This window comes from Triticum urartu, chromosome 7A (assembly GCF_056163025.1).
Source record: "Triticum urartu cultivar PI428250 chromosome 7A, HENAU_Tu73, whole genome shotgun sequence".
Classification (NCBI taxonomy): Eukaryota; Viridiplantae; Streptophyta; class Magnoliopsida; order Poales; family Poaceae; genus Triticum; species Triticum urartu.
In genome coordinates, this window is record NC_141879.1 from 687792913 (window position 1) to 687817368 (window position 24456).

Consider the following 24456-nt stretch of genomic DNA (forward strand, 5'->3'; position numbering starts at 1 on the left):
AAGCCATTGATCTGTCAAGTGATGAAGATCTTGCAGATGACGCTCTTGAGCAGCTCATCAAGAGCAAAGAAGAAGTAGAAATCTTCAATAATCTGCCTCTTTTTGATGTCGCCATCATCCACAGCTTCATTGACGAGTGGTTTGACACGCCAAATATCAGCTTTGAAGATCTGCAGCTACCTATTGGCCTCAGTGTCGCCTTCCAAGGCGCCATTACTTCAGAACTTGCTATTGCCCAGCGCATAGTTGAACTGAAGCAGAAAATTGACTATGAAAAGGCTCAGTTCAAGAAGCATATGGCCAAGCTCAGCGTGCAAGAAGTGAAAAACTTCAAGACAATGATGCACGAGCTCAAGGAAGCCTTTGTGAAGAAGCATGCAGAAGCTCAGGGCTCGCGTGAGCGCATGAAGACTCTGGCTGACAGATGTGTGAAAGCCTATAATGAGGCTGAGAAACGCAAGGCACTTGGGCGTCCTGGCATCGACCCCAGGATGGCCGCAAAGAAGAAGAAGAAGCCTGCTACGGCTGAATCTGATGCACCAAGGCAAGAAGCAGTTTCGATTGTCTTCCCAACAAGAATGACTGGCTCAAAGCCTAAGAGTCGATCAACAGCTTCAGAGCTCAAGAAGACAAGAACTGCTGAGGCTGAAGCCAGGAAGAGGAAAAGCTCTGAAGCCTCTCCTACTTCCCCCAGCAAGAAAAAGAGAAAGACCAAGAAAGCTCGGGCTGCTCCCACAGAGCCCTTAATAGTTGAACCCATTTCTATGGTTCACCCTGACGCAGAACGTCAACTGACGATTCATGAGCCCGCTTCCACAGAGGCTCCTGAAGCTGAAGACATTCCAGCAGCTGATCCCATCGCTGCTGAAGACATTGCTCATCGTGACAATGTAGAAGATGATGCAGCCCTTCCTCAGTTAGAACACAGCGAACTCATCAGTATTGGTCGTCCACTGACGCCAATTGCATAGGATGCTTCATGGGCGGATCGTCCTCAAGAGGAAGAAGACTATGAGGCCCAGCCCACTCCAACCCCACAGGCATTGTCTGCGTTCCGCAGGCTTCACAAAGGTCCAAGGCCTCAAGTCTATGCTGAAGACATTCCGGCTGCATCAGCCGCAAAAGAAGAAGTACCACAAGAGCCCACTCCTCTGCTCCACCAAGAAGCAGTTCTCCACGAGAACGTGCTTATGACCGACCCTCCAGCTAGTCAAGTGGAGGATGAACATCTTGAGGCTGCCACAACCAACAACGAAGCTAATGTGGAGCCCTCCCCAGCAAAAGCTTCAGATGACAGCGAAGCCACTGAACCCACTACTTCTGTTCCTGAGTCTGCTGCCAGTCCCCAATTCAACTATCATGTTGAGCACAGGCCTCAGGTCCAGAAGCCAATCCCCAGACTGCCAAGGTTTCTAGGTCCTGCATCAGCACCTGGCTCCTTTAACATCAATGGCTTCAGGGCAGACAACACGTTCTTCGATAGCTCCAAGAACCCCTACTCTAGGGAAAGGATATCATCTGATCGGTTCTGGAGCTATCCTCAGCGAAGTTACTACTCTTGCATTCTTTACAACCAATGTCGCATCTTTCCACACAAGCGCCTTGACGTTGAAGCTATAGCTGGTCTGCCCTGTCTAGAAGAAGCGTTGGATTGCTTCAAGCAAGTGGGTCTGCTGCAGTTTGTCACTGATGAAGAGCATTGGAATGAAGAGCTGCTGCTACAATTCTATGCCACCCTTCACATCAAAGGATACAGCAGAGATCCGAAGACTTGGATCCTGGAGTGGATGACTGGCAACGTCCATCATGAAGCCAATGCATTTGACATCATTGAGCTCACTGGCTTGCTCACTCCTGGCGAATTTTTCGAGCAAGGCTGTCAATTGCATGCTGAAGCTATTGAGAGCATCTTTCAGCGGCCAGAACCTAATATGAGCCAAATGCTCAGCATGATGAAGCCATTGCCCCCAGATGCTGCGTATCCCACAGAGTTCTTCGTTGAAGACCTTGAGTACCTGCCCAGAACATCTATCACATCATCAGGCAGACTCTTTGGCCTATCAAAGGGCACTCTCCAAATGCCAAGCTTCAGGGTGCAATGAAGACTCTGGTCTTCTATATACTTCATGGCAAATGCTTCAATGCACAGGACTTCTTCATACGCCAACTTGCTGCATCAGGCATGGATCTGTTTGTTTTGAAATTCTACGCCCCTTGGGTCATGCGGCTGATCAAGCTACACTCCGCCATCAAGTATCAGCCCTCAGCCCGCAACCATCGGATCTTCCTGCCTGACGTGGACATGTCAACTGAAGCCATATATTCTGAGCCTGCCAAGCAACCTCTAAGTCTTCAGAATGCAGAACATCAGAGTTTCACTCAGAATGTTGAAGGCGTTGAAGCAGTTTCTCGGGTGTATCCTTTGGCTGGCACTACACGTGCACCACACCCTGCTTCAACTGAAGCCACTGACAGTGCCACTGCTTTAAGACCCAAGAAGCGCACTCGTGTTCTCAACGACCGAGAGCTTCTTGTGGCCCTACATCAGAAACAAGATAGGCATCATGACTGGCTGAAGCGTCAGATGAAAAGCCTCTTGGTGGATGTTAATCGCACTCGAAATCTTGCCACCAAGAACGCTTTCGTTGCCCATGAAACCTGTCGCCGCACATGGAAATGGGCTAACGATGATGCTTTCTGAAGCTGATCTTCAAGAGGATGGCTTCACTAAGAGATTCAAGTTTGACTCCACACCTCCTCGAAGAGCTGTGCTGCTGGGAACTCCATCCCTTGAAGACTCTGAGTTCTCTTCCTCTGCTGCCACAATCACTGCCAGAATCATTGAGGAAGAAGACGATGCTACTTCACCGCCATATTCTTTAGCACCTCCAAGCTCTTCTGCACCGCCAAACAACACCAACAACCCTGCTACTTCACCTACTCCTCATGGGAACGAGTAGAGGCTCTATGTCTTCACACATTTTTGGTCATTACTGACAAAAGGGGGAGAAGCATATGAGATTGATAGTCTTCAAGCGGGTTCATATGTGCAGGTGTCTTATATTTTGCTTCGTGCTTACAACTCTCGTTTTTGCTACAATTGGTTCTTATGAGTTGTAATACTTAAACCAGATGGTCGTCTGCTACTTGTTTTGCGAAGATAAATTCCGCATGTGCGACGATAAATTCCGCACTTAGCTCATTCTGCAGACGTCCATTTTCCATTATGCATATCATTATCTTCATATACTTTCACATGCATAGTGGATTGTCATCATAAGCTGAAGTGAATCTCCACAAGTATAACCTGCCATGTGCATCTGCATTCCAAAAGCAAATTAACTTATATGCACATCTTCAGGGGGAGCCCTTGCAACTTATGAAGACAATTCCTTATCTTTTACAAATTCACAGATTATATTCCCCGTTGCTTCAACTAGTTTGTCATCAATCACCAAAAAGGGAGAGATTGTAAGTGCATCTAGTGCCACCCCTAGTTGGTTTTGGAGTATTGACGACAAACCTAGTTGAGGGACTAATGTGTTTGTGAGAATTGCAGGATAACACAGGTAGAAGTCCCTCATTGATTCGGTTTTACTACCAGAGATGACCCCTAAAATGTATGAAGACATTGAAGTCAAAGGTGGTATATGAAGATATTCACATTGAAGACTATGACAAGAGAAGACTCGATATGAAGCCTATGGAGCTCGAAGACTTAGATATTTCGTAGTTTTTTTTCTTTTGTGTTGAGTCATAGGAACCACCGTATTGTTAAGTGGAGTCCAGGAGAACCAGTCAGAATGACTGAAGTGATGCCTAAACCAAAAATCTATGTCTTCGAGTGAAGACTATGAGAGCGAATCTTGTCCAGAGTCGGACAAGTCAACTTTGCTTGTAGCCCAAGTAAAGTTGTCGTGTGAGTTTGAAATCTGACCGTTGGGACACGTGTCAGTTCCTTAGTGACCCAGGGTCATTTGGACAAATCAGGTCGGGTTGCCAAGTGGCTATAAATAGCCCACCCCCTACAACCATAAATGGTTGGCTGCTCAGATTGAGAGTACGACTTTTGTCGTTTGAGAGCAACCCACCTCGAAGCCTTTGAGAGAGAGAATTCCTTGCGAGGATAAAGCCCTAACCACCCAGAGCCAGAGAAAATTGGGCATCACTTAAGTCTTCTTGTCTGTGTGATCTGAAGACTTATTACACTTGAGGACTGTGCATCCTCCAGACGGTTAGGCGTCGCGTTCAGAGCATCCAAGAGACATTGTGGATTGCCAGTGAACTAAGTCTGTGAAGGTTTGGGAGTCTACCTTGAAGACTTACCAGAGTGATTGGGCGAGGACTATGTGACCTTAGCTCAAGGAGAATACGGTGAGGACTTGGTGTCCTGAGCTGCGTGTTCAGGACTGGGTGTCCGGGACTGTGTGTCCTAAGGTTTAAATACCTAGCCGCTCCAACCAGACGTACAGTTGTCACAGCAACTGGAACTGGTCCAACACATCATTGTCTTCAACGAGTCACTGGTTTCATCTTCACTTCCTTTTACTTACTGATCACTCATTGTGAAGTCATTGCGTGTCTGCTCTATCTTTTGTCTTCACAACGTGAGTGTATGATCCATTTGGCTTCATAGTATCTTCCTACCTGATCCTTATTACACTACAACTATTTGTCACTGTGCTTTCACTCTGTTGATACTTGACCATGGCTTGCCTAGTGTAGTCTAACTTCCGCTGCATAGTAATAGGCATATCTCTACTGTTTGTCTTCATAACTTCCACGTTTTGAAGACTTTCATAAAAATCGCCTATTCACCCCCCCTCTAGTCGATATAACGCACTTTCAGGTTCTTTACAAAAAAAACCTCATTTTGGGCACTAAAAATGGAAAATTGATTTTTTTCGTCCAAAGAAAATAAAAACTCCCCTAGAAAACATTATTCGTCATTGCAAGATGCACCCCTGTGCACTATATGAGATCATTTGAACAAACTATGTCATGCATTTTTATGCCCGTTTCAAAATGCGGTCAAAACGACGGGCTTGACCGTTCCTAGCTAGTGGTTGAATCTTGCAAAAAATTTGATGTTTCTCTGATTAAATAGATACTTATGTATATACAAATGATTTTTGAAAAAAATAAAGAGCAAACTATGAGGCAGTTACAGTTCAAATTTGACCCACTTCCAATTGAATCAGCGAAAATTTGTCTTTTTCACGAGAGGTGGATCGAAACTTTTGACACCAAACCATTTGGTCAATTGTACATTAAATATGGCCTAATATTTTCTAAGAATGGTGTGGTCTAAATTTGGAACAAATATATGGTAGGTCCTTCACAAAAAAACTCATTTTGGACATTCAAAAAACTGAAAATGAATTTTCCGTGCAAAGAAATGAAAACTCCCTTATGCAACATTGTTTGCCATTCCAAGATGCACCCTTGTGTATAATATGAGATCATTTGAATAAACTATCCCATGAATATATACCATTTTTGACACTCTAAAGATAGAATATATATTTAGTTTTTGCAAAAAAAAACTCATTTTTTAGAACAATTTTTAAGGATATTTGTATTATTCCATGTTTGTTATTTTTCTGAAAAACATGTCTCATTTGTGACACGATGCGAAGATTTTATATTGCACTTTTTTTTCTAATTCTATCATGTTACAAAATAACCGACATGTTTTAGCATATTATTTAATCGATCACGGCCAATTTAGATGATTATAAAATTATCAAAGTACGTACAACGTTTTGATTGGTCCATTGGCATTTCACGCGGATCATGCATCAGCCACCGTTGGATGGTCCGGGATCCCACGGCAGCCCTGACCCCTCACCATCTCACCCACCTAGGCCTAACACAGCCCGCACTCCTCCTCTCGTCCCACGGCCGCCACCCCCAACCCTCTCGCTCCCTCCGATCCACTTCTCGCACCTTGATCCAGATCGATGTCACCGCCTCTCGCACCTCGCCTGCAAGCCCCTCCGCCGTCGCCTGCAAGCACCTCCCCTAGCCCCGGCCACCCACTCCCCTTCGTCCTCCCGCAGCAGCTCACCCGCAGCCCTCCCCGTGGCTCTAGGGTTTCGGGGGCGGCGCCGCCTCCATTGCCGGCACGGCTCCGGTGACTCTGGAGGCTCCTCCCCTGACATCTACCGCGCCCCACATGCAGCTCAGCCCCCTGGATGGTGCTCCTCCGCCCGGCACCGTGCTGGGACAGCCGCGTCCCTGACTTGTCGCTTCCCCAACGGCTGCTGCTGGACCCGACCTATCCTCCCCGCTCCATCGGCCCCCTCTCCGGCCGGCAGACTTCCTCGCGCACGTCGTGGTCCAGCTGGGCAAGGTACGCATCATCCTCCCCTCCTCTACCCCCTATCTCTCTCTCTCTGACTCGATTTGGATGCCCATGGTTGGATCTGATTTGGATGCCCCATGGATGCATCCGATTTGGATGCTGCTCTAGTCTTCTTCTTCTTCCTCATGGTGATGCGGTTCCCTCCCTCCCTCTCGCAGGTCTTCTTCTTCCTCGATCTGCTGCAGCCGCAACAACTCAAGGCCATGGAGCAGCAACCATGGATTTTTCTTCTTCTTCCCTGAGATGAGATGAAGTTTGTTTTCCTCAAGGTCAAGGTGCAGCAGCTCGACTTGGACTTCATGCAGCACGACGCTCAGCCACTCCTCTCCTCTTGGATCTAACCCACGCAGCAGCAACTCCAGGCCAAGGTGCGCCCACTCCCCTCCCCTCCTCTGCTTGATCTTATTTGATTGGATTCACTTTCCTCACGCCTCTCTGTTTGCATTGCAGGCTCTGTTGGTCGGTCTTCATGTTGCTGGTGCTACATGAGGACCCTCTCCTGGATGGATGGATCATGCTGCTGCTACGTAAGGGCCCTCTCCTGGATGGATGGATGGATCCAGGAGGAGGAGGTTTGGTGTTTGACAACCTCAAGGTTCCTGTTTTTCTAGACAGATGCATTCATGTGTAGTGTGGTGTGGTGGCAGCAGAGTAGAGCAGATCAACCTCCTGATGCTTTTCTCGTTTGAATCTGTATACATTGTTCCGAGGGAAACATGTATTGTTGGTTCCTACAACTTCCTTCCACACCTGAGAAATATTACTGTCTTGTGTAGCTTCTTATTGTCAAGAAATCTCACTTGTTCTCAACAATATTTTGTTAGTTAGTTCTGATGGTTTGTCCTCACTGCATATTCTGTTGTGATTTAATTTGACTTGTTAACAATGGCTGTCAATCAATCAAACACAAGCAAATTAAATGTTTACTAGTATTCCATATAGTGCTTGTTGTGCAGTGTATAGTTTTGAATGGTTCAATTATACAGAGCTCTTCATGCCCAAGATGAGAAATTCTTGTTGTCAATTTGTTTGATGCCATCATTTTCTTACCATCATATTATATGTGCCGCTCAACATTCAACCTGCTTTAATCTGTCTAGTATTCAGTTTGTACCTCATCTAGCACACTGCCTAAAATTGCCACTATTGTTTCAATGAAATTAGTAGAATTACCTTGTGATTCCTCTGTTTGCTTCATGTTATGGTTGCTCTACTGCTAGTGTCTTACTAGCTTGTTCTGGCTCATCGTGTTCCTGCTTGTAGTTAATTTTCCATGTGCCTAAGTATATGAGTAGTACACGTGCAAGCAAACATTTAAACTGAAACCCATCCATCCTCTGTACTATATTGTACTGAAGAAGTAATGTAGATGCATATACATGCAATTTTATTAAGTGAATGCCATGCAAACAACTAACTTGCTCTTGTCCACGTAGATGGAGTAGGAGGATGAGCAGCAACAACAAATGTGCCTGATGGTGAAGAAGCACCTGATGACCAGAACTCGTTCAAGTGCTCTTTAGTCCTTCCAAAACAAGGTCTTGATGCCCCCCTTATAGAAAATGTTCATATATGTTCCTGCATGATGCGTGTGTGCATGTTGGATGGTCACATTCTAGTGTACTAGCTAGCTAGTAAGCTGGTTTTGCTACCGGATGATTGAATGTCATCTCAGTTTGTACCTCATCTAGCTCACCACCTCAAATTGACATTGATTTGTTAGTGTTTCCTTCTTGGTTGGCTAAACATATCCGTTTGTTTGATTTGGAGCATTAGACGCTCTCCATCGATGATTGCCTAATTTTATTCATCATCTCCATAATATATTCATTTGATTGTCTACTACATCTCCACTTAAACACTCATAATGCTACTGTCCACCCTTTGTTCAATTGGACTGACTATATATCTCTTGTTAAAATTGTGGTCTTGATCTTTTCTTTAAACTTGGGACATCATGCATAACTAGCTCTTCCTTTTCAGTCTAAACCTGAGACCTCTTTTGTTTTCAGTCACACTGTTGTTTTGCTGTGCTTGATAAACCTGAGACTTCTTTCTATTGTAATATCGAAGTTGTTTGGTTCTGGCCTCAGCAGTAGTACACCAATATTGAAGTTGTTCACTCTTTTACAGGAGCTCCAGGCCTAATTCTTTTGGAGTGTGAAACCGTGAAGCCAAGTGCGAATCAGTGAAGCCCTACTTAGCAAAGAGTTTTTTGGTTCTATAGTAGACTGTAAATTGTAATATTGTAACAGATTGTAAAAGACTAATGTAGTGTTATTTGATGAATTATATTTGTCCCGTCCTATTTGAAATAGTGATTATGTATGTTGAAAAGATGTGAAATGGAAACTTGACCAGCGGTACCAATTTATGTCCCACTTATGAACATAATCTGAGAAATTTGAAATTTTTGACATGTGGGACCCATCTGACTAGTGGGACCAGCTCTAAAATAAAATGATTGAAAAATAGAATATCAATTGGTGGAAAGAAGGCCATGGCCCAACAATAAAAAGGCTGCAATATTGGGCTTGGCCCATGAATCCAACCAAAAATTGACAGAAAAAAATACAAATAGGTTGAATTGTTGGGCTTGACCCATGTAAAACATTGAATTGGACTGGGCTGATTCTTATCCACGTCAGCTTGCCACGCTGGATCCTAAGTGACCTGGGGAGACTACCAGAGACCAAAAATTTGGTCGTGGAACCAACGACCTTTTACATATCACAAATAAGGTCGTTAATTTCAATTTATGGCGGCCAGCTTTTGACCATCTATCTGTTTTTGGTCGCAAAAAGGTCTCAAATGAAAACCCATGACCATTCAGCGACCAATAGTGATGGTTGCAAGTTGACATATTTCTTGTAGTGTTAGTGCCTTCCCATCCCCGTCCTAAGCACCGTCGATCACCCGCAACGTCCTGTCTCTGGCACCACCTTGGTGAGTCCATCTTATTTTGTATGATTTAGATAGTTACTTGTATAATTTTCTTACTTGTATGATAGTTTGTTATACATAGTGCCATGGTCTTGATATTCGTCGCCGTTGACCCTCGTTCGGTTTATGATTCAGATGTGGTATATTCTCTTAGATAACTATTTGTTGCACTTCATGTTTATGACAATTATGTCCATCAAGTTGACATAAATATTTTTATCTAGGAGGTATGTAAACTAGAAATTGCAACCAACCCTCTTGTCGAGAAGTTAAATTTTGTTGAAAAATAAAACGAGTATTTGAAAGAAAAATTGAAAAGAATTGAAGAACAGAAGAAGAAATTGGAGTTGTATGTTGCCGATGTCGTCGATGATCACAAGATCAAGATGGATGCAATGTGCTTGAAGATTAGAAAGATTAGAAAATATGCCTTTAATAAAGAGGCTTGGTATCACTACGATGTTGGATCAATTGTTACATTAGTTGCGATCTTGATCGCATTTGTTGTTGCATTTAAATGCTTTAGCTAGATAGTTGTATGTTGTTTTATGAGAACTAGATGATACCCCGCGCGTTGCTGCGGAAATTTTGTATCGATGAATAGAAATATTGATGGAGTGCGGAATAAACAAATCATGATAGTGTTTTATGCTAACAATTAGTGCAAATATCGAAGTTCATATGAAACTGAAGCAAACGTAACCAAATGAGAGTTGTTCTGGAGTGCAGTTGCACGGCGGGCCATTAGTGCAAGGAATATAGAACAAATTTGTCACTACATCTATAGGACAAGTACTGTTTCATTAGTGATAATGCATGGCAAAGAAGCAAATATAATTTTTTTCAAAAGAGAAGAGTATTCATTCATGTAGATACATGCACGTACTGGATCATCATGAAATGATCTCGGCCATAATTAAAGTTGATCAACCTAGTGATGGCTAATTCCTGATTTGGGAATAGGAAGAAGGGAGGTAGATCATGAGAAGCTTGCATGTGGCGAAAAAAAGGATAGGTTACAAATACTGCAAGAGAAGAAACAGTGAGAATATGCAACCAGGTAGCGGTGAATAATAATCTCGAGTAAAAAAATAGACTATTAGAGTGACGTGTTTTGGGGGATAAAATCTAGTAGGAACTTACTTCAGTCTCCTCTGTAATGGATTTGCGAGTGGCTCTCTCTCGGAGATCTTTCACATACGATTCTACAAAAGGAAGGACATGGAAAGATTATTGCACATATGGAAGGGGAAATATCTTAGACATGCGAACTGGTGGCAAGGTACACAGGCGTCCCAGCCTTGGTGGCTTCTCCTTCTCGTTATTCAATTTATAAGGAGATGGAAGCTGAAACGAAAGTGTTGTGGAGCGGCTGTACAATGCCGGAAGGGAGATGAATTGAAAAGATATGACCTGTTCTTTTTTTTGCCTTAATGAGTAGTATTTCTTTGGGGCTTCTGTACGCATTTATCTCTTTGTTAAAAAACATAATGAAGAGCGAGAGGTCAGAGAAACGGGTGCAGGATGTGGGGACAGGAAGCGTTGCAGCCATCAGTGGTTTAAGGCTGAAAATAAAACGCACGAGAGTGCTAGTGTTCTGTGTGTTGCGTACAATTTTGGAAACGGAACGCATGATGTGGCACGCATGTATGTTTGGAGATGATGATATGGCAAGATTGCTGAGGTGGATATGCTGCATGTTGAGATAAATAGTTGTAGTGGGGATCAACTTCTTAAGTATATAGGATAAGCGTGTATGAATTTTATATATGAACTTGTATTAATTTGGTCTTTCCGGTGTTGTGTAATGAAGATGAGCCGGCAATGGATGTACGATGACCGACGCTCTCCCCAGTTCATTGATGGCGTGCATACTTTTCTGCTTGCGGCTGAGGCAAACAAGTGGGGTGGTTTTATGTGTTGTCCATGTGCTGCCTATAAGAATGATAAGAATTACTCTAGCTCAAGAGTCATTCACGTCCACCTGTTTACGTCTGGTTTCATGTCCGGCTATAACTGTTGGACCAAGCATGGAGAAAGAGGGGTTCTAATGGAAGAGAATGAAGAAGAGGAGGAGGATGACAGCTATCCTGGGTTCCCTGAATACGATGGTACTACAATGGAGGGAGAAGCTGAAGAAGAGGCATCAGATAAGCCCGCTGATGATCTTGGTCGGGCCATTGCTGATGCAAAGAGAAACTGCGCAAGTGAAAATGAGAAATCAAAGTTGCGGCGCATGTTAGAGGATCACAAGAAATTGTTGTACCCAAATTACGAAGATAACAAGAAAAAGTTGGGTACCACACTGGAATTGCTGCAATAGAAGGCAGAGAATGGTGTATCTGACAAGGGATTTGAAAAGTTGCTGAAAATGTTAAAGAAGATGCTTCCAAAGGATAACGAATTGCCCGACAGCACGTACGCAGCAAAGAAGGTTGTCTGCCCTCTAGGATTAGAGGTGCAGAAAATACATGCATGTCCTAATGACTGCCTCGTCTGCCGCGGTGAGGAGTACGGGAATTTGAATGCATGCCTGGTATGCGGTACATTGTGCTATAATATCAGCCGCGATGACCCTGGTGATATTGAGGGCGAGTGTCCCAGGAAGAGGATTCCTGACAAGGTGATGTGGTATGCTCACATAATACCATGGTTGAAACGTTTGTTCCAAAACAAAGAGCATGCCAAGTTGATGCAATGGCACAAAAAAGACCGTAAGAAAGACGGGAAATTAAGAGTACCCGCTGATGGGTCGCAGTGGAGAACAATCGAGACTTTGCAGATGACGCAAGGAACGTATGGTTTGGTTTAAGTGCAGATATCATTAATCTTTTTGGGGAGCAGAGCAACAATCATAGCACTTGGCTTATGACTCTATGTATCTATAACCTTCCTCCTTGGTTGTGCATGAAGCGGAAGTTCATTATGATGCCAGTGCTCATCCAAGGCTCCAAACAATCCGGCAACGACATTGATGTGTAACTAAGGCCATTAGTTGAAGACCTTTTATAGCCGTAGGACAAAAATGGTGTACGTGTGTGGGATGGGCACAAACAACATGAATTTGACCTACGAGCGTTGCTGTTTGTAACCATCAATGATTGACCTGCTCTTAGTAACCTTTCAAGATAGACGAATAAGGGATACCATGCATGCACACACTGTTTAGATGACACCGAAAGTATATATTTAGATAAATGTAAGAAGAATGTGTACCTGGGCATCGTTGATTTTTTCCGATCAAGCATCTCTTAAGAAAGAAAGACAAGCATTTCAAAGGTGAGGCGGATCATCGGAAGAAGTCTCGCCACCGTACTGGTGATGATATATTTGATATGGTCAAGGATTTAAAAGTAATCTTTGAAAAGGATCCTGACAGACAATCTATTCTTTGAAATGGAAGAGGTTCGCTCTACAATCGACGTGATGCACGTGGTGAATAATCTTTGCGTGAATCTGTTAGGCTTCTTGGGCGTGTACGGGAAGACAAAAGATACATCGAAGACACGAAAGGACCAGCAACGTATGCATGAAAAAGACGGCATGCATCGAAAGCAGTATCAATGTCCTGCCAGCTACGCTCTTGTCAAAGAAAAAACAAAGAAAAACTTCTTTGAATGTCTGCTCAGTATTTTTTGAAAAATTGACTGTTTTTAAAAGCACGAACATTTTTTTAAGTTTCCCAACAATTTTTGAAAAATGAAATCTTAAAAAAAAGAAAATTAAACTTGAAACAAGAATAAGGAATAAAAGTAAACTTATAAAAGGCAAAAAAAAAGAAACAAAAAAAGTATTAACGAGAAAAATAAAACAGAAAACAAAAGGAAAAAAAGAAAAAGAAAAGGAAAAAATGAAAAAGAAAAGGAAAAATAAAAACAAAAACAACAATGAAAAAACAGAAAAAAAAGAAACCGGTTTAGGAACCTTCTACAAAGTTCCCAAACCAAGAACCAACCAGAAGGTTCACAAAACCGATGCTGTCACACACACAGCTGGTCCGGCCTATTCGACCGATAGGGTGTGCGATAGGTTGACAATTTGCCGCAAAATGTGGCAGATAGGATTTTCCATAAGTTTGAGGTATCTTTAAATTCAAAGGGTTTTGGATTTGACACCCAAGAAAGTGCTCAGGTCTTTCAGGTTCGGGCTATATGGGTTTGGGCTTCGTGCTTCGCGTATCGGGTTGTATGCCGAGTCTGACCAAACGTGGCCAAATGGGCTGGTCTTAGCATGCTGTCCGGATAGCCTGTGTGCCCGGCCCATGGTGGTCCTGGCCTGACACGTGGCCCGCGAGGCCGGGCAGCACGACACAGCCCGATTACTCTTTTTATTTTTTAGAATTTTTTGAGGAACTAGATTTTATTTATATATTAGCCCTATGAAGCCCAGATAGGCCCAAAACATCCCAAAATCAGGGGGCCTAGTGGGCTAAACGTGCCGGAGGGCCTGCCCAGCACGACCCGCATATTATTAGGCGTGCCTGGGTGGGCTCTGCCGTCCCTGGCCCGTTTAGGCCAGGCCGGGCCTGCCCATCTGGCCAGGTCTGACTGTCTGAGCCTCACCCCGTGACCAAATTCAGCCGAAAGCACGCACGCCCCCTTACAAAAAAGAGAGAGGCCAAAAGCACGCACGCAGCCTGGCGGAGGAGTGTCTCCACGCACGCTAGGTTACCGCCGCCGCCACCGCCACCGCCACCGCCACCGCCGCCGGCCGCCTCCACCCGCCGCCGCTGCGGGCCTGCTGCATCCGCCTCCCCGTACGCCTCCTCCGTCGCCCCGTCTCCTTCACTAGCAAAACCCTAAACCCTGGAAGCGGAAGCGAGGCTTCAAGGCCACGGCTCGTACCTTGTGGCGGCAATGGCGAAGGTCCCTGCCGGCGAGTGGGTCCCCCACGTTGAGGCCTTCGTTGACGTCTCCCGCTCCCCCGCCCAGCACGTACGGTCTCCCCTCCCCATCCCCATCCCCTATTACTGTTGAGGCCTTCGGTGCCTTCTGCTTCATAAATTCTGTTTTTGGCTCGCATGGTTCGCTTGGAATATACACCCGCTTAACAATTGACGGAGTCTCATTCACTTCATATGTAATTATTGTGCGATTTTCTCATAAGAATTTAGCTAACGGGCAGCACCTATAAGCTTCACTGACACAAGCTCCAGTGTTGCAGAGGCTTCTGTATTTCTAACACAATTTGGTACAAACTGCTATTTGCTTAATACATGGGGCAAATGTTGTCATTGCGTAGCTTAGTATGCTTGATGATACACGCTCTCCTTTGTTATTTTAGTTTCTTGTGGACGCTAATGCTGTTGTTATGTGGTGTGCAACAGTCTGCGGGCGTGGATGCTCTTGCAGCCTTGGTCAACAAGGACAAGCTGACGCTCTTCGATTTGGTATGTCCTGGTTTCTCGGAGATCATACACTTTGCTCCATGATTTGGCTAAGGAGGGTAGTTCTTTATAGATCTTGTTGGTGGTATCGTTTCAGGTGTCTAAGATGGACATGTATTTGACGACAACAGACCACATTGTTAGAGCAAGAGGTTTCTTTTACCCCTCATTTCATATCTTTTCCTCCCATGCATTGTTAGAAAATTTGCAAATTTGATAATGCAAGTAAAGTTACGGTCTATGCCAAGTTTTAAGGCTATACAGGTGATAGTTGCTCTTCACTGTTAGCACAGTTCGAAAAAATCCATAAGTCAAGCTTTCTTTCTTCAGTGAAGATTATTGTGGATTTCTTCTACTGAAAAATGTAAAGTCGTACTGTGCAATAGAGAGACACATCCACGTACGTCCGCACATCGGTAGCTAGCACAACACTTTATTGGTTCTTGGATGGTTACATTGTTGATAAAGAAAAACCTTTTGCAACCATTGTTTTTCATTTTCTGTTCTGCAAAGTCATTTCTGCATAATAGATTTAAGTTCAGCGTCATAATCTTTTGCTGGTACATGCATAGTTCCCTGCAGTTTGTTAAGGATATGCTTCTGTTTGTTTTGCAGGAATACTGCTTCTGGGGCAAATCATGTCTCACATTTCATTTAAATGGTTAGATGTCAATGCCATCACAACATTGTCAGACTTCTTTATATCAAGATTGGTAAGTTTGACTTTGTGCATCATGGTTATTTGACTTTTGAAGTGCATACACAGTTTCTCAAACACCAGTCTTATGAGTTCCCATTTACACCTGAACTAAATAGCAAATCTTACCTTCTGGTCTTGTGTCCTTATTGTAATTGTAACATAGAGTGAGATAAAAACCCTTGGGAATAAGGTCATCAATCTGGGGAAGCTAATGGCTGTAGTAATGTTGACTTATTAAAGTTCTTACACCACAGCCTTCTTTGCGCAGATTAAATAGGCCAGTATACTCTGTCTTTGCCATGACACTCTAGAAACTAATGATTACATGTTTATGGCAGCCACATCTTTGATTCCAAGGTTGAATTTTTAGCAATACTAAGCTCCCTGTTGTGGAATACAAATGACTGAATATGGGTAGGTATTAGGTTTCAGATTTCTAAGTTTTATTTTTGTATGGCTTACATGTATCCAAGCTGTTCAATTTTTGTGAAAAACAATTGTTCGAAACGTTGCGCACAAGAGTGAATTTGGCCGTTCTATCCAGTTAAGATCAAATATTGTCAGTAACTTGATTTGACATAAGAAAGACTTGGGCTGCTTGGTATAATTCCAAAGTTTGGCTTGCCAATGTTTGGACAAGCCCAAAAATTGGCTACCGATTTGTCTTGCCAACTGGCTAGCCAATTTTTTGGCTCCAACCGTATCCCAATGGGTTGCAACCCCAATATGTCATCATTTTACCTAGCAGGCCAGTGGGATATTGTTGCAACTTCTTCAATTTGATATCTCCAAATAAGCGATGACTTAGGTGGCATATAAGCAGTTCACCTGGGCTTTATATTTAATTAAAGAAGAAAGTTAGCAATGAGCCCGGTCCTAGGTTACATATAGTCATCAATTCATATTAAGTTAGACTACCCCTAAATTTGACTCCAGTAATACTTTGCAAAGAATTCTCACTCCCTACAGAGATGTACTCCGTCCCAAAATGCAAGACCATTTTTGACACTATAACATTATAATGTTGGTATAGCCTTTTAGTTCTCTATTACGAAGTTTTTGTCTCAAGAAAATATCCAGTGAAGCAAATTGTTCTTCAGAAGACCCATAGCTCCTATTAAACTGCAACGTTTGTTTAGTGCCATGCTATTGCTTTGGTGATCTTTACCCTATGGTGACAAATTGGCCACCCTTCTCTCATTACTCGTGAACTTCGTTTTTGGCTTCAGTCGGATTGGCAAGCACTGCGGGGAGCTCTTGTTGGATGCTTGGCTCTATTGCACAGAAAATCATCTGTTGGCACTATTATGGTTGCTGATGTCAAAAGACTAGTTGAGGCTTTCATAGCTGATGTTCAAGTACAGTCACTTGCAGCTGCTGACCGCAAGGTTGATTTGAATCTTCAGCACAAATATGCTTAAATAAAGTTAGATTTAATCTATCTATTGATCGATTTTTCATCACTCTTTTCTTTCTAGATGTGCTTTGAAATTTTTAGCTGGATACTTGATCACTACCCAGAAGCTGTCAAGACAATGGTATGATACTTACTCTCTGGACAACTATGGATCACACCATCATCTCAAAACTGTATTAGTAGTTATCATTAAGTTAATCCTACATGTTAACCACACCCCTTGCATGTTCTAACTTCTAACATGTTACCAACTCTAGTTAACTGTGTATGTTCGGCGCGTCTATCTAGGAGGCGCCGAAAGTTAAGTAATATTCATTGTAATAAGACCATACCCATTCCCATTACATAGAGTAGTAGTATGTCTGTCCAACTGGGTTAAACATTGTTCAATTCTACTCCCTCCGTTCCGAATTACTTGTTGCAGGTATGGATGTATCTAGATGAATTTTAGTTCTAGATACATCCATTTCTGCGATGAGTAATTTGGAACGAAGGGAGTATCAAATAGTACTTAAATTGGTGCCTCCCAGGTTTGCACACTGGATGATTATAGTGAAATGGAGGGAGTGATTTTTTGTATCGTCGTGATTATTTCTTGATGTGTTTGCATTTCCTTATCTGGCAAGCATATGGTATCTGTTGCATTATGTAATGCTCTGTACTGTTGACCAAATCTTGCGTATTGATGTTATCATGCTTGGGGTAAAGTGTGACAACCTTCCAATATTATTGGAAGAAAAATAAGGTAATAAATCAAGCATAGAGGTAGAGTTGATACTTGATATGGGTAGTTTGGTGGTGTACAAGTATTCTAGAATGGATGAATCTTCATTTCCAACCTCTGTCATGGAGGCTGGTTTTATATATTATTTTGTTTGGTTATTTACACCTCTCCTGGATTTATTCAATCATGTGTTCATTACCAACACAAGTTTAATCTGTATGCCCAGGATGATGAATTGCTATACTGGATCTGTCAATCAATCGATGAAGAAAAAGACCCAGAGTGCTTGAAGCTTTCTTTTCATGTGGTGGAAGTTGTCATGAAGCTGTTCCCAGACCCATCTGGTATCGCAGACCAATTTGCAAGTGACCTTTTTGAGATTCTGAGCAAATATTTTCCTGTTTACTTCACACATGTATGTTGATGAACTATCGTGGCTTCCAAAACATTTTCGTGTGTATGTCATTCTGCAACTTAATTAGTTCTTGACGTTCCTTTCTCCAATATGGTATCATGTATATGTGCAGGGAGCCGGTGATAATTTAGGTGTTACAAGAGACGAACTTTCTAGGGCATTGATGGTATGACCTTAGTATTTTACCTGATAGATTATTTCAAAGACCATTCAATTTTTTGAACTGAACATATGGCTCGGCGCTATAATTATTTGTCAAATGCGACTATGGAGTTGTGTGTTATATCACCTTATCATACTTCTAAATGAAAACATGTTTCTATTATTTTACTTGTGTGGTTAACAACCTGTTTAAATATTTGCAGCATGCCTTTTGTACAAGTCCATATTTCGAGCCCTTTGCCATCCCATTGCTTCTAGATAAACTTTCTTCCGATCTTCCATTAGCAAAGGTCAGCAGTTTTAACTTATCTTAATGTTTCAAGTTCATCAATCTAACAAAGTGAATAACCTCTTTGATTTTCTGCTAAAAATTCACATGTTAGTATTTTGTACAGCTTGATTCCTTGAAATATTTGGACAATTGCATTCACTGCTATGGAGCTGATAGAATGGTTACACACGCATCAGCTATTTGGTTTAAGTTGAAAGAAGTACTTTTTAGCCTTTCTTCAGATCAACTTTTATCATCAGGGTCACCTAAAGATGCAGAGAATAATAAGAATCAAATAATATCAGAAGCTGAACATTGCTTGAAGACTGCTGTTACATATATACATTCTTCGGATAGAGATATTTTCATCAATTTGATCTTGTTGGATGAGGATATTGTGAATAACATCCATTCTGTAACAACTGAAGAGAACTCCATCGGTAGTTCACTGCAAGCCCTTGGAAGTGTCGTTTCTATTCTTGCTGGGTCATCTACATATTTGTGCACTAGAGTTTTTCAAGCACATTTTAAACGCTTGGTGGATATTTTGGGAAACTCAGCTGGTTTTGATTCTCAACACCTGAGCATCGCCAATGGATCATCTCCTGCTTCTATTAACTATGGAGCTCTCTATTTATCTGTTCAAATGCTTTCATCCTGCCGAGAAGTCGCTGTGGCATCTCGAGAAGGCGTCCCAGCAGAGGAGTCCTGGTGGCTTATCTTAGAGGAAAAGCTGGATCAAATCATCCATCTTTTCGGAAAATTGCTGACTATTGATTCTCAGCCTACCCAGTCAGCAGTCAGAAAAGAATGTATTTCGTTTGCTGGTATGTTGAAGTCTTTAATTATGACTTGCTACATACCACATTTTGTAAGACAACATGCACCTATTAGGCGCTGTCACAAACTCACAACTATCTGAACTTTCCTAATCCATGCTTGTAGATTTTGCTTAAGAGAACTCCTCATTACAAAAGGTCGTGCATCTGGTTTGCAAATAGACATGCTGTCCATAGCCGTGCTCTTTCAGTCTACATATTATTTGTCAATAACTCTTTAGCCATTTCTGGAGATTCTAGTCTATATGGTCTACCTTATTCATCAAGGTCATATTTTAGTTCCAAATATTTAATTGATGGACTCTTAATTTTTATTTTTCTCTTGTTGAATTTCAGTGCTTCTTTAGAATCATTGAGGATCAATCTGTCTATCCTAATATGGTTGTTTCTTATAAATTGTTTGCAGTGAAGGGTTTGCTGATACTTGCAACTATCCCGGAACAATGTTCACTTCTACTGGAAAATGCTTATGAGAATATTTTGCTGATGCTTACCTTAGTAATTACAAGCAAGTATGAAAATGCACATTTGTGGAGATTATCATTGAAAACATTGACTAGCATTGGCTCATCTGCTGTGGAATTACATGCTTCTGAAAGAGAAATGGTTTACAATAGAATTGTTGTCGACAAGATAATTCGTTTGGCTGAATCTTGTGATGCATCGATGCCTCTGAATCTAAGACTTGAAGCATGTTTTGAAGTTGGCACCGCTAGTGTGAACTATATGTTAAGGGTTGCCAGATCACTTGAAGAAACTGTCATCACAAATATCTCTCAGGCCTGTAACGAATCCCCCTGTTGTCTTCTTATTTCCTGCAAATTGCATTTTATAAGCAACCAAACTAATGTTTTATTGATCCTGCAGGTTAATGGAAGTATAGAATGTGCGGACTATGTAACCTGCCTGATTGATTTTTACTCTAGTCGTCTCCTTCCTTGGTATGCCAACTTTGCATTCCAGTATGTATTGCTGTATCAACAAACATGGGTTACGATTAGTCTGTAATCTTGAAACATCTTTCTCAGTTTGTGCAAACCTAACTGTAAAAAGGTTGCACATACTTGACCAATTCGATAGCTGAAAAATGTTACTGGTGGCATGCTTGGTACCTGTGCCCTGTACTAGCCTTTTGACAGGATATATGTTAGCCAAATATCATCTTCTCTCTGAGTAACCATCTCCATTATGGCAGGTTCTTTACTTCCGGTGGTCTCAATGAACTTGCTTTGAGCTTTGCTCTGCGTCTCTGGGATGAGATTGGGGACTTGGTTACTCTGGACCGAATCATATCACAGGTGAAGCTCCATCAAACTGATTATTTTTTTTGCTAATGCAGTTGAATTACTGGTTCTTAGGTATATATTTGGCATGTGACGCATAAATCTGTACTGTGTAATCATGGAACACTCACTTTTCTCTCTCAGGGTCTTCTTGACTCACTAATGATGGGAATGAAGTTATTAGTCAGAGTCTGCACAGAGGAACAACAGTCGTTGATTGTTCAGAAAGCATGCGGTATAGTATCATCGATGCTGTCTCTCCCAGTGAAAGCATTAACACGCCATCTTTTGTCTGTTGACGAGTTAGTTCCTGCACACTCTGTTCAAGATACAGCTCTTGTGTGTATGCTTTCATCAGTCATAGTTGGTCTTTGGCCTCAAACACCTGTACCAGAAATGATGATGATGATTAACCTCTTTTCGGTCTTTCTACTGAATGGGCATATACCAGCTGCTCATGCATTAGCTTCTATTTTCAATAAATATCTACAGAATTCAGAGTTCTCACACGAGATTAAGCTGGATAAAATACTTGATGTTATTCTTGGGGGATGTTTCTCAATTGTATTACCCAGCAGCAATTTGAAGATGTCTTGCTCTCCTGCTGCCACTTTGGATAATGCTAACTTCTCAGACAGCTTGCCTGGAAGCATAGGTTCAAAGATTGATATCTTATGTGGCTTGGCATGGATTGGCAAAGGATTGCTTATGAGAGGAGATGAGAAAGTGAAGGAAATTTCATTGTTTCTTCTTAAATGCCTCTCATCAGATGCTTCTCTAGCAACAGCTGCAGCTGATGCATTCCATGTGATGATGGGTGATTCAGAAGTCTGCCTAAATAAAAAGTTCCATGCAAGAATAAAGTTTTTGTATAAGCAGCGTTTTTTCTCAATACTGATGCCAATATTTCTCTCTAAACTTAAGGAGACCTCTGAGCTGACAACAAAGTAGGTATCAACATTCTCATCGCTTTGTATTATATCTTGTATTGATTTGAACCATACACATTTGTATACCATGTTTCTGTTACTTTGCCTATGCACCAGCAGCATCTCCCAAGGGTTTAGCTTAGTTTATATGTGGACATATCTGTTCTATCAATTAGCTTGGACACTTTTGTGCATTTAGTTTTGATTCGTCCTCTGTGAAATTCCCAAGGGTTCAGCTTAGTTTATTTGTGTACTCTGACTTTGCATACCTTTGTTCACATTATACGTGTAAGCGAAAAGAAAGCAATGTGATGACACCGTTTCGGATATCAAGATGGTAATGTAACTTTTTCATGATAGCAAGCCAAACTGAACCGTGGCACGAGTTTAGAAGTCAAAGAATTTTTTATACTATGTGTGCCTTGGAGGAAAAAGACATTTGAGTTGCCACATCAGTTGAATACTGCAATTTTGTAACCTCAGGACTAGGTTGCATCACATTATTTAGGGCCAGTTCTTTTGGCGGCTTAAAAAATAAGCCGCCTCCTCCCCAGCTTTTTCCATAAACTGCCTCCCTCATTCATTGGGGCTTCTGAGCTTGTTATGGGATTACTAATAAGCATCAACAAATTTTGAGGGTGGCTTATTTTTTAAGCTGGGGAGAGGCAGCTTAATTTTTAAGCCACCCAAAAGAACTGGCCCCTAATTTAGTTCCATATTGTGCTTTTCCTCATTAATTTTTATCATCATGATTTATATTTTAGAGAAAAGTGTATTTTGATTAAAAATATTGTATAGCTAAGTGATGGTCTGATGCCAGTTTTAGTTCATTTGATGAACTGATCCTGTGATTTTAGTGATTTTTTTATTTGTCAAATGCCTTGAAGCAACTGAAAAATATCACCTACTGCAGATTGGTGATATATCGAGCATTCGGACATATTATTACCAATGCTCCAGTGTCAGCAGTTATAACAGAAGCCCATCAGGTTAATTACTTCTTGATTGAAGCATGCACAACCTTTGTCGGATCAGAGCATACTAATTGCCCAATTGCTTAACTAATTGTTTTTTCAGATTTTGCTCGTGATGATTGATATCTTAGCCAAATTGAGTGTGGATATTCAGGATAAAGATCTAGTGTATAGTTTGTTGCTTGTTTTATCTGGAATGCTGATGGATGAAAAAGGTGATATCATTTACTTTACTCAATTACTTCCATAAGTTCCTACTTAGTAGCCATTAATTCAATAAATTGTGTTTGATGTGCATGCATTGATGCATCCATTCAGTTCATTTTCTTTTGTTTACTATGTAAATTTGACTGGTGTATGCTGCGTTCTACCTCTGTCAATTTGAACTAAAACCATGTCACTTATTTTGGGACAGAGGAAGTACTAAATTCCTGATGCTATTTCTTTCTTCGGGCGCTAAATCTTGTTTGTCTTATGCAGGCAAAGAATGCATTGTGGAAAATATCCGCATCATTATCAGTGTACTTGCACAACTTGTTTCCTATCCTCACATGATGGTACTTACGAGTTTTTCATATTCAGTTCACTTGTTCCACTTGTAAGATCAGCATTTTTCACAACCTTTTTCCTTTCTCCTGTAGGTTGTTCGGGAGACTGCCTTGCAATGTTTTGTTGCCATGTCTAGCTTTCCCCACTCAAAAGTTTATCGCATGCGATCACAGGTCATTTTTCTATTTATGCAGATGGTTGTTGAGAATGTGCACACAATACGACCTTTAAGACATTGAGTTATTATTATACTGTGCTTTTTGTTAATCATGGATAGCACTCCCCTTATTGGTGGAGCTAATTAGGTCTCATGTTTTAACTGCACACTTTAGAACATTATGGATAATTGAGATGGTATATATCTAACTTATGACTAATTTCTTGTTGTTATTAGGAACTTAGGGTGTCTTAATATCGCAACTGTTGTCAAGTAAGAAAATGTTTCCTTCTGAAGGAATAAAAGAGAACTCATTGCAGAATGGTATATTCTTGCAGGTCCTACAAGCAGCAATCAAGGCTCTTGATGATAAGAAAAGGGCTGTTCGCCAAGAGGCTGTTCGATGTCGACAAACATGGTATGAAAACTATATCCTATTTCTAAGAGTTCTGGTGCTATTCTGTGGCAACATGAACCACCTGATGTAATATTTGGGCAATTGGCAAACGATGCAACTTTATTCCATTTGAATGAAGTCACCATGGTGGCTTTCCCTCAAAATAAAAATAAAAAATCCTTTACGAGCCTCAACCTTTCCTGATGAGTCGTTATTTTCCTGCAGGCAATCATCATTTGCTTAAGGTAGTCTTTCTCCCGCCACTGCATCATAGTTTGGAATTTCTCACTGAACAGATCATGTTAGAGCTTGATAAGTATTGAGATGTGTGATAGGTATGTCATTCTTCCATCTTGTTGGTTGTTTCATCTTGATTATTCCCTTAAGACTTTTCAGATTACTTGATTGTCGGCGCGATGCAGGTTGTGGTAGCCCGTAGGGTGGTAGAGGACAATGCGGCTCATTCTGCCTTTGAAATGCTTTTGGACTGTGTAAGTTCTGGCGGGAGGTGAGTTCTTAGGAGGAAATTTGGCGAACCACAGTTGGATTGTGTATGTCAGTGCATTGGGTTCAATCTGGCTGACCGCTCTTCCGTCCCTTTTTCCTTGTATTTATCATGACTGGACATTTATAGGACCAGTTCGTGAATGTATCTCCGGTTCTCCTCACTATGCATTGCATTTGTCTCTCAAGTCGGGAGAATGCAAGTCAGATATGGCCCGAGTGCTGATTATCATGTAAAGTTGTTCAACATACCCAAATAGTTTTTCTAAGCCGTGAGTTCCCTAGGTATGCTCAGCTATATAACTATATATGATTATGTTCAAAGTCTTTCTTCCGTGATTAAAATGTGATGTGTTAAATCCAACTTGCTGAGTTTTAGTTAACTATGTCAAATCATCAGGAAGGTTTCATGATCTACGATGCAATAAGTTGTTCCATT

The 24456-nt window shown here is 41.8% G+C and overlaps 1 protein-coding gene and 1 long non-coding RNA gene across 3 annotated transcripts; both read left to right on the plus strand.

The window, feature by feature from the left end:
- The first annotated feature begins 5858 nt into the window (after positions 1-5858).
- Positions 5859-8713, plus strand: LOC125521662 (uncharacterized). Its single transcript, XR_007289366.2, has 5 exons — positions 5859-6355; positions 6526-6735; positions 6818-6962; positions 7804-7905; positions 8501-8713. It is a non-coding gene; the product is annotated as an uncharacterized LOC125521662 (long non-coding RNA).
- A 5189-nt stretch (positions 8714-13902) lies between these two features.
- On the plus strand, positions 13903-24381 carry MET18 (ARM repeat superfamily protein). Of its 2 annotated transcripts, XM_048690858.2 has the most exons (21): positions 13903-14244; positions 14637-14699; positions 14794-14848; positions 15312-15409; positions 16626-16784; positions 16875-16934; positions 17764-17952; positions 18065-18118; positions 18318-18404; positions 18510-19212; positions 19631-20004; positions 20092-20165; positions 20420-20522; positions 20652-21454; positions 22350-22425; positions 22514-22625; positions 22891-22967; positions 23052-23132; positions 23455-23534; positions 23739-23848; positions 23936-24381. In XM_048690858.2, the coding sequence occupies exons 1-20, from the start codon at positions 14167-14169 to the stop codon at positions 23755-23757; spliced, it is 3345 nt and encodes a 1114-aa protein (XP_048546815.2). In that variant the 5' UTR covers positions 13903-14166; the 3' UTR covers positions 23758-23848; positions 23936-24381. The 2 variants fall into 2 exon arrangements, with proteins under 2 accessions (XP_048546815.2, XP_048546813.2); XM_048690856.2 differs by lacking the exons at positions 23739-23848; positions 23936-24381 and having other exon boundaries at positions 19631-20165; positions 23455-23619.
- The last annotated feature ends 75 nt before the right edge of the window (positions 24382-24456 follow it).